At 42.3% G+C, this 10,634-nt stretch overlaps 1 protein-coding gene across 5 annotated transcripts; it reads right to left on the reverse strand.

The window, feature by feature from the left end:
• Positions 1 to 256: 256 nt before the first annotated feature.
• On the reverse strand, positions 257 to 10,434 carry LOC117412278 (ras-related protein Rab-6A-like). 5 transcript variants are annotated; one of them, XR_004545896.3, is made up of 9 exons: positions 10,129 to 10,432; positions 7,751 to 7,809; positions 7,131 to 7,184; positions 5,695 to 5,800; positions 4,948 to 5,059; positions 4,251 to 4,344; positions 3,540 to 3,633; positions 2,539 to 2,605; positions 2,176 to 2,246 (listed from the first exon to the last, which is right to left on the reverse strand). XR_004545896.3 is itself a non-coding variant. In XM_034020501.3 (8 exons), the coding sequence occupies exons 1-8, from the start codon at positions 10,202 to 10,204 to the stop codon at positions 2,182 to 2,184; spliced, it is 633 nt and encodes a 210-aa protein (XP_033876392.1). In that variant the 5' UTR covers positions 10,205 to 10,434; the 3' UTR covers positions 257 to 2,181. The 5 variants fall into 5 exon arrangements, 4 of the variants coding, with proteins under 4 accessions (XP_033876392.1, XP_033876391.1, XP_033876390.1 ...); XM_034020501.3 differs by lacking the exons at positions 3,540 to 3,633; positions 5,695 to 5,800 and adding an exon at positions 6,582 to 6,687 and having other exon boundaries at positions 257 to 2,246; positions 10,129 to 10,434; XM_034020500.3 differs by lacking the exons at positions 4,251 to 4,344; positions 5,695 to 5,800 and adding an exon at positions 6,582 to 6,687 and having other exon boundaries at positions 257 to 2,246; positions 10,129 to 10,433.
• Between the last annotated feature and the right edge of the window lie 200 nt (positions 10,435 to 10,634).

Here is a 10,634-nt window from a genome sequence, read left to right on the forward strand (position 1 = left end):
CCCACATAAACACTGCCTGGGTCAGGCACAGCGTTCACACATAAACACTGCCTGGGTCAGGCACAGCGTTCACACATAAACACTGCCTGGGTCAGGCACAGCGTTCACACTGCCTGGGTCAGGCACAGCGTTCACACATAAACACTGCCTGGGTCAGGCACAGCGTTCACACTGCCTGGGTCAGGCACAGCGTTCACACATAAACACTGCCTCGGTCAGGCACACATTCCCCCGTGTTGAACTCCGCCTCTCTACCATCATTTTGGTCAAGCAAATAATACAAAACAGTCAAGTATTATAAAACCAAATAAATATTTGTAACAATACTGCTACTTTACTCCTACTACTGCGATTAGCAAAACAGCACCTATTTTAGGCATAAGCACAGCATTTGTGTTCCTGTTCAATCAATTGGTATCGGGAAATACTTTGGGAACTCGAGGCCTCTTTCCTGTTCTCAAGAAAAGCATCTCCTTAAAGCACAAGGCCTCGGAGTGCAAAAGCCTGCCTCCTGCAGGAGAAATAAGGGAGTGCACCCCCTAGACAACATTATTTTTACTGTTAACAAGACAGCTGCACTGCACAGTAGGGGGTCATTTTAACCTTCAGATTGGGTTTAACTATGGGTTATTAAACCGTGGTACTCAAGCCTTATTAAAGATGTAAGGCTCGTCAGGATAAACCATGTCTTATTATTTCAAGGGATTTTTGGGAGATGCTTTCTCAAGTTTTTGCTTCTTGTCCTCCTAATAAAACCACACAGCGACACTCACAGGTTTGCTGTACAGCTGCCTCTCCATTATGTGAGGTGACAAGGCTTATTTTAAATCAGCAAACCAGGAATCCATGTACAGCTTGATTAGGCTGCCCATCACAAGACAATACAATCCGAATGAATAGTCCTGATTGCTTAATGCCATTCTAATACAGCAACACGTTCATTCTAGTCTTTGTAATGTTCATTGTTTTACTAAAAGCCTATTAGATGAACTCTTCATGACGGTAGGAGGCATTCAGACATATAATTACATCAACCTACGAGTTAAGATTGTATTGTTAAAGTGGATTAATAGGTAACTAACACATTTAATAACCCATACAATAATATCAATAAGAATATAGATTGCAAACCCCATCTGTGATGATGGCTTTTCTCAGGCGTGCCCAATTAGGGTTAAACTGGCAGCTATTCGAGGGTAATAGAATGGAAATACAATCTGAATCTGGAACACAACTGTTGGCATCTTAATAACTAACAGTAAACTGGTATTAGCATTTCAATACAATGTTTTTAATTCTTTACCCCATTTTTGAATTGAGTTTACATTTCGTTCCTCTTTACGTTAGATGTGTTTCTCGTGAGCGCGGAGTTTTGTTACTTAACTATTTTGTCTTTTTAAATGCCTCCACCACCTTTTTTTTGCTATGATTGGGAGAAGCTGTTTACCACTGCCGGTGATTCTCTGTTCTAAAAAACATCATGCATTTAAACTGTGTGACGTGAATAAGTGCAGGCAAAGGCCATGCAAGCATGGTTCTACAGTAGCAGCTCAAAGCCAGATCGGGACATTTAAAGAGGAGTTCAATCTCAATGCTGGAGCTACAGAATGAAGAATGATAGCAAACAGAGAAGAGCCCAGTGCATTCTAATGCTACAGCCAGGGGCACAGCCCTATGACAAAGGTGCTGCTTCACACAATGAACAAAACAACCACACACCCACACACACACAAAAAAAAAGATTTACTTCTAGAACAGCAGCAGTGGCCTTCTCAAACATTCACATTTTTCTTTTTGAAACACACATTTTTTATTATAATTTTTATTATTATAATTCAACAATGACAAGAGTGTACCGGCACCATTTTTGCTTCAAAAAACAAAAAAAAGTGCAATAACTGAAGAGAGGTGGGAGAAGCTATCTCAGTCTGCAATCCTAAATACGCCATGCAGTCGTAATAGATGAGATTTGAACTTTTCAGCATTTAAACTTATCCTGTGGTTTTAAATTGATTAGTTTTAAAATTTTAATTTTGTTTCGTTTAAATGTAATAGCACATCCACACGGTTACTCCGGATAGTCACTGAGCCGTCTGGAAGTAGGTTCTCTAGCCAATGGCGTCTGACATGGTTGGTGTAAATGGCCAATGGGAGACGAGCTGTTGAAAAAGGGGGACGGGATTAGCAGGAGCAGCTGGTCTCAGTGACTGGCTGTTCAGGAGGCTTCTCCAGTTTGATATCGATCACTGAGATGCATAGTTAAGGATCACACACACACACACACACACACACACACCTCTGGACACTGTCTCTCCATCAACATGGAAGGAGCTGCATAGGGCCAGAGGGATTGTCACGGCTGGCCAATTTCTCCATGGTGTTCACACTTTTTAAAGCCGATGTTACATTCAAAGTGGCTTTGGTAGAAAGACAGCTGTATTTTAAGGTCACTCCCCACTCCCCACTCCCCACTCCCCACTCCCCACTCCCCACTCCCCACTCCCCACTCCCCACTCCCCACCACTCTCTGAAGGATACTGTCCTCTTTGCTTTTCTCAGGTGTGCTGTCCATCCCAGGCAGGGCAGCAGCCACACGACGGAACAACTTAGGAGAAAAAAGAAAAAGAAATACAACACAGTGAATGCATCGCTCAAGAAAACCCCTGGGGTTTAATAGATCTTTACAATCCAACACTGGTTTCCTCACTCGGTTGGTACAGTGTGTGTTACTGGACTAACCTGTCAGCTCTGGAAGCCTGTGCTCAACCTGCTTTTGACCAGAAAGGAAAGGAGTTTGGTTGTCTGGTACAGTACTTCGCGGACAGTAGCCCGCATCAATAAACCCACGGCACCTCAACAGACAGTATCTCTCTGCTTGAGAGAAGCCCAAGATTGAATAGCAGGGCTTAGGGTCAGTGGCACTGGAGCTCAGGAGGGTAGCTCACTCTGCACCTACCCTGCAACATGCTGTCTGACTCGAACCATAAGCACTACATTCACAAGCACCAGACTATGTACAGCTGTGGCCAAAAGTTTGGCATTACCTCGAATTTTAGGATTGAGACAATTAAATAATAATAATAATAATAAAAAAGCTATATGAACATGATTTAGATCTTTTATTTAACATCATGTAATCAAAGAAACTACAAAATGACTTTGCAAGTCTACCGGAAGCCATAATAGTAGTACAGTATTTCATGTTAGACTTTGAAATGTCACATTTTTCAATGTTTTCCAGTTTTTCGTTATGAATATGGAAAACTAGAGAGTGGTATGTAATTCAATATTTTAAGGTAACGTTCTTCAACAGGCTTCATTCGACTTTCGATAATTCTGTATGGTGATGTAAAGCTTTTGGCCATAGCTGTGCACACAGCTAGACAAACAATATTTCACATTATTCACAAAATCCAATCCACATTTCAAACCTTCACACTCACTGCACATGCAATTAGGGTTAGGGAAGGAAGGACAGGAGGATGATGAGGACAGTGAGGGAGAGGGCTGGATTGGCTGGAGGAGTTCTCAATCTCTACCTGCTTGACATTGTAGCCAGTCTTTGCGCTGGTCTCAATGAACATGACATTCAGCTCCTTAGCTCTCTGCTCCCCCTCTTCTGTGGTGATTTGTCTGGTCCAGCAAAGGACAGAGTCACATAGAAGAGAGGCAGGCAGGCAGACAGACAAAGAACCAGAACAAAGAGAGAGAGAGAGAGAGAGAGAGAGAGAGAGAGAGAGAGAGAGAGAGAGAGAGAGAGAGAGAGAGAGATCAGCTCATAAGACTAAAGTCAACTTGCTCACAGAAAAGAAAAAAACAAATTGGGGATGCACAGCGTCTTGTCAAACCAGGGTTGGGGTCAATTTATTTTTTTCAATTCCAAATCCATTTTCCAATTCTTTTAAAACCGATTCCAATTCCAAATCCTTCAAAAGGAATTAATTTGAAAGACTTGGAATTTGAACTGATTAAAAGGGGATGGAAATTGGAATAGATTTTAATGGAATTGGAATTGAAAAAAGGGAATTGACCCCAACCCTGCATCAAATACATCTTTTCCTTTTAACCCAAGACACACAAAGCTGTATTTGTTAGAAATGTGCATTTTGAAAAAAAACAAACATGAAAAAGCAGTTTTTGATGCATCTCTCCTGAACCAGATTTGAAAGTGCTAAAGAAGGTTTCACCTCAGCAGGGACTCATTAAGCTGCAGCACTCAGCTGTGGGGGACCCTTGTGTTTGCCACCCACCTGCTTGACGTTATAGCCTGCCTTGGCGCTGGTCTCTATGTACATCACATTGAGCTCACGGGACTTCCGCTCAGCCACCTCTATAGAGACCTGTCTACAGCAACAGTGAGGAGGGGGAGGGGGCAAACAGCAGCAAAATCATAAAACAAATAATAATAATAATAATAATAATAATAATAATCATGATAGGAATGACCAACAAAGAAACACAACAATACAGATTGATAGTGAAGTTAAATAATAATAATAATAATAATAATAATAATAATAATAATAATAATAATAATAATAATAACAGAGGAATAATATGCAATAAACAGTAATTGAAATGAAAATAAATAAAATGTAAAACAATTCAAAAGCAGGAATGGGTTGGGCAGGATTGTGACGATAGCAGCTCAGGTGTGCAGGCTGGTCAGCGGGATGTCAGAGGCCTGGGTCCCCAGGGTAGGAAGTGTTTCAAGCACGCTTGATCATGTTTTAAAAGCCCCTCTTTCATTGGCTTTAGTAGTTTTTACTGCAGTGCAGTTATACTTCTCATTAGTAGTTGTTTTTTTGTTCTACTATTCTGATGATGCCCGCTCAAAGAAGTCAATGGCTTCAGTGTCTCAACAGCAGATATAAGGTACTGATGCACCCAAGTTTAGTTCACTCATGAGCACCCTGCTCAAGAAGGCCCTGAGCGCGTGCTCTTTACCTCTTATCAGCCAGGTCTGTTTTGTTCCCGACCAGCATGATAATGACATCACTTCCTCTCTCTGTTCTGACATCATCGATCCACTTGGAGGTTTGTTGAAAGGAGTTTAGATCTGGAAGAGATGTCAATAAATACAAGCCTTATGCTCACATGCCTCCTCCACTGCATCTGTATAATAATACATTTGCAACATATATACACAAACACTTTGAAATAATGCTTTGCAGGCTTTGTATTGCCAGTTCAGAATGTATTATTGAACACAACCCCCACAAGTGTCTTTCTGCAGTGTCCTGGCCCTTTTTAAATCTGCCAAGCCCTGCAATGAACCCTCAGTTAATATAAGGCTGGGTATTAAAAGGGCTCTGTATCTATACAGCACTGAGATCTGCCAGCCTGTACCATCGCCCTTTGTCCAGCCTTTGTGTTGTCTTCAGAGGTTATTGTTGCACAGTCTGCAAGTATTTGTGGCTGCAAGGACAAAAGATTTCCCCAGATAAGATACAGTACAAGGAAAAAGAAAGACCAGAGAAAAAGACGACAGCGCGTGTCAACACCCAGACACTGCCTTTCCCCAGAGCTGCCCTCAAGATCAGCACTCACGTCAACCCTTCTATTATTATCCTGACAAACAGGCTGCAGTCCACTATTGCAGTGCGGAGGCCTTTGAAGAAGTCTGAGGCCACACTCCAGAGCAGGGTGATCGGACCGCTCTGATAGAAGCGGACTGGCAGTGGCAGTACTCACTGGTGATGTCATAGACCACAACCGCGATGGTGGAGTCGCGGATGTAACTGGGAATGAGGCTGCGGAAACGCTCCTGACCCGCCGTGTCCCAGAGCTGGAGTCGAACCTGCGGGGTGCAGGGGGCAGAGAGAGGGACAGGGAGAGAGAGAGAGATGAAAAGAGGAAAGGAAGAGGAGGAGGAGGGGAGAGACAGAATGAAAGAGCTGCTGGCTGGATGGGACTTCCAAGGGTGGAGGTTTAGCCATCTAATCAGGGCGCTTCCAGTAACACTTTGAGGAATGACTGCGATTTGTTAAGAACTGCACTGGAATACACTCGGAATCATTATTTCACAAAGCCCTGATTAGCACTAATCCTGGACTACCTTACCTTAGGGTAACATTAGTGCTGATCGGGGTCTGTAGAAGTAATGAACTTACATTATATTAAACTTTAGTACCATTAAAATAGTCAAATACAATTTCCAAATGACATTCCTCTTGAGCTGATATCAACTTGCAGCCGTTACTGTGTACTCTAGAATTGAACATTAAGGGAAGGGAAATATGATTCTTATTGTAGGAGCCTCTCCCATTATTATCAGCCTAATCGGACTCCACTGAGTGAAGGAACGTTTTTACAAGTGCTTAGAAATCCTTCAAGATTACTACAGCATGCTCCTGACCTACAGCATAGTGTATTAGGAGATTTGTTTGTAAGGGTGGTTAAGGTCCAGACATATGGTTGCCAAGCTGCACAATCAAGCTGTTAAAACCAGGTGTGGATCAGTCTGCTGTGCAAGAGAAAGTGCATTTCCAAGCCAGAAGCAGCTCTGGCCCCTGTCTCTCTATCCCTGCACGCCAGCTCGATCGCTCGCTCGCTGGCTGGCTGGCTGGGTCCTTACGTACTTGCGATGTCGTACACCACGACGGCCGCGGCAGAATCGCGGATATAGCTGGGAATGAGACTGCGGAATCGCTCCTGTCCGGCCGTGTCCCAGAGCTGCAGCCGGATCTGTGCGGACCCGGGGGGGGGGTGGGGGAGGGCCAGCCAAAAGTAAACATAATGGAAAAAATGAACGTGAAGGCAAAGCCTACATTAAAAAAATAAAACAAAATAAACTGAGCAAAGGAAGTGTTGCAACGCAAAATAAAATGAATAGGTCAACAAAATAAACTGTGACGTAAATTAATAAACCAATGATAGTGCTTCTGATGCGTTCGAATGTCCGAAAACCTGGTCATGCTGGATGTTACAGTGTGTTATAATGCATGAAAATCAGCAGCACATACACACACACGCACGCATTTTTATTCTGATCTTTCCTGGAACATCTGACTTGCTCTTATTTTCCTAAGCACTGTACGTTTTTTTAAACATATACTATTTTATGGGGTCTTTCTTTTAAATTACATTTTTTACCAGCACCACTTTGAGTGCCACAGCAAGGTACTTACCGTACGATCCTCTAAATACATTGTTTTTGACAGGAAATCTATTCCAATGGTTGCCTGAAAAAAAAAAAAAAAAAGAGGTAATTTACCAATGTTAGATGACGGAACAAAGACACAGTGTGAACAGTAAATACAATACAAGCACAGTCACTGTCACTCACTCAGCAAGACATGCAGACAGACCAGCCCTGCACTGTGAGAGCATTCTCCGCACATCAGCTCTCCTGTCAAGTTAGCCGCACAGCTTCAGATTTCAGGCTTTTAGTAAAATTTATATTGTGAATTCAATGCACAAAACATCCCCCAATGCCTTTTCAACGAGTAGACTAAACAGAGAGAGAGATTTTGGATAACAGATGATTAGATTGACCCATCTGTAGATGAAGAGCCGAGCCATGTCTGCTGAGGGGTTCTAGGACCTATCATGGAGCTTCTACAGTTTTGAAGATTTATCCCCCTCTGAGGAGACAGATTTCATGTAATACAATAAAGATAGCTTCATTCACATTAACCTGAAAAATGTGAGTTTTATTGTTCATCTGCCCGGACTGCATGAATAAGCAGCATATAAAACAGTCATTAATTGATAGGCATTAGCTAGTTTGACTGTGCTAGTGTCTTACCTGGTAGGTATTGTCAAAGCTGTCGTACATGAATCTGGTGATGAGGGAGGTCTTCCCCACTGCAACGAGACACAAACAGACAGTCAGCAAAAGCCTCACCACTGATTAATGGGGCTTGTGGGGCCCAGTGGTTACAGCACAGTTCCAGCAAAGAGACCACTATACAAATCAAGCAAATAATGCATGAACTGAGATACAGGTCTACTCAGACTTACGTGAAGAATCTATACAACTGTGATCCATAAATATGAAGGAACAATTTAAAAAGATATACAGGATGCCAAAACTTCACATGACTGAATGGTCTCACATAACATGTTCATTCTAATGTTGGCTGTTGCATATACTTGTATGTGTGTACTAGTTCACGGATACCCCACCATGCAGGGAAGTGGAAGTTACAAACTTGGGGCAGTGCTTTTATTTAAGCAGAGATGTAGGGGTGTATAACAGAGCTGTAGGTGTACTGTAACTTGTTAAACAGTGGTATAAAAAGACTGGAGAGCTCTTTGTACACTGAGACCAGCAATGAGGACCTTTCAATGTAGCTTGTGGGGTCTGTACACTTTGAACACAAGCAACACTGGCATTTTGACTTGAAACCCAGGACCACATTTATACAATTATTTTAGGGAAGAATGTCGGTGTTTATTTGGGGTGCCCTTTTAATCTAAGGATCCCCAACAAGAACTGGGTTCAATCTGGTGTTAGGCTTTGATAATTGCTTGTTTTTCAGCTATACAAATATATATATATATATATATATATAGATATATTGATATATATATATATATATATATATATATATATATATATATATATATATATATATATATATTTTAACCAGGGTAAAAAAAAAAAAAAGTATTTTTTTTGTGTCAATTAAGGTTTACATAACTGTTTTCTACTAAAATAACCGAAACCTGCACATTAAAATACATTATGTTACTAGTATTTGTTTTTTTAAGGATCTTATTTTTTTTTTCTTGCTAGTAAATGATGTTGGAAAAACGTGATTTTAATTTTTTGTTTTTACAAATCTCACACCAGGGAAGCTGTAAATAATCCAGTAAAGATGATCTTATATCACTCTGCTTTCGTCTCCAGGGTTCGGCCCTGGAGTTTCTTCTCTTTTCCTCTCAATTATTTAACACCTGAAACACATTGCGCTGCTTCTTGTATTTGTTATATTGTTAACCCACAGAATATCTTTTTGAAGACACATAACAATAATAATAAAATCTTGATATATGTATAACATATCCCTGTGGTGCTGACTCCAGAAGCTGACAGCCAAGGGCGTTGGATCCCTGCTGCTGTCCACTATGCGTCTTTATGGGTGTGTGTGGGGGGGGTCGCTGTCTTCTGCTTATGAACGGGAGGGGGACCTGACTGGGCCCTTGACAAGGCGTCCGCTTTAGTTTAGCGGACAGCCGCCCCAAAACCTGGAGAAATCACAGGCGCATTACACCTAGATTCCTATGAAACAATGTACAAATATTATTCGAAACAAAAACCTGATGTGGCACTCCTATATACAGCAGGAGGCCCGCTTCTGATCAATGAAATGATACCATCGGGCCGGTGTATAGACAGTGTCGTTAATGTGACAGCATCCGAATAAAACGGGACCCCACAAAAACAACACAGAGATAATATAACTAACGCTGATAGTTTACAATATTACTTAAGCGATGGGTATGATCAAAGTGCAACGCAGATTCATCTTCTATAAAATCATATTACTATATGTATTACAGATCATTGTATTAATACTGAGCATTATTCTTACTGCAAACCTGTTCGGGAATGTTTTTTAATTTTATATACAGAGACCGCAGATGCTCGTTTTATTATTTAGGTTAAAAATAAAATAAAACAAAAACGCCTGAGCATTTTCTGAATTTGTAATTTCGAATAACCCCTTTTCTATTTTGTGTTTTGTTATGATCCCCGGTCACACCCAAAACGGGCTGCATCACCGCTAAGACATTTGGGTTATGGAGATGACATTGTTAGAATTTGAATTATTGATCTTTAAAGCAATGAATTATCATCCTCCGCACGAGATATAATATACCCCGATTTGCCAAACCCGAATCCCCGAGTCTATATCTCGGTCATGCAACACCTCTGCCGGCCCGAATCAGCTGGGAATCACAACCCCCACCCTCTCTCCTCACAACACAAACAAAAATAAGACATATTTTATTTTTTATATACTGGGCCCGAAACCCCGACTCTCTCCCCGATATCACTCTCCTCTCCACAGGCCCCAGACTCTCTCTGTCTCTCCCTCTTCATCAAGGTCCCCGAATCGGTCACTGATGCACGCTTCTGCAGGCTCTGCCCTCTAACTCTCGATCCCCGGTACTCACCGCTCTGCTCGCCCAGGAAAACGAGCTTGAATTTCCGCAGCGGGTTACCGAACTCTCCGCCTGCGGTGGTGGACATCTTCCCTTGTCTCTGAACAGCCGTCTGTGTGAACGAGTCAGCGCCGCACAGCGGGGAGGGGTGGGCGATACTAGAAGCAGACCGAACCAAAACAGAGACGGGGCAGAACCAGGGCCGAAACCCAAGCCGAGCCGAACCGGGAAAGGGGAGCAAAACCAAAGGATGGAAAATAGGAATGACAGCTCCGGACGCATGCGCGTCACTTCCACCAACAAGACGTATCGGCAGTGTGGTGAGGGCGATGACGTCATCGTGAGCCTCGGCGGGGAGGGAGTGGGGAGCGGCCGGGTGATGATGTCATCAGAGACGTGTTAGAATAAGTAACATTAAAAAGTGTAAAGCCTTGAACAAGATATTTATATATAAATGCAAGCTGAACAGATCGGCGTTACCTAGCGGTTGTGAGTGCAGAAACTGCGCAGAGATATTA

The sequence above is a fragment of the Acipenser ruthenus genome, chromosome 26, assembly GCF_902713425.1.
Source record: "Acipenser ruthenus chromosome 26, fAciRut3.2 maternal haplotype, whole genome shotgun sequence".
Lineage (NCBI taxonomy): Eukaryota > Metazoa > Chordata > Actinopteri > Acipenseriformes > Acipenseridae > Acipenser > Acipenser ruthenus.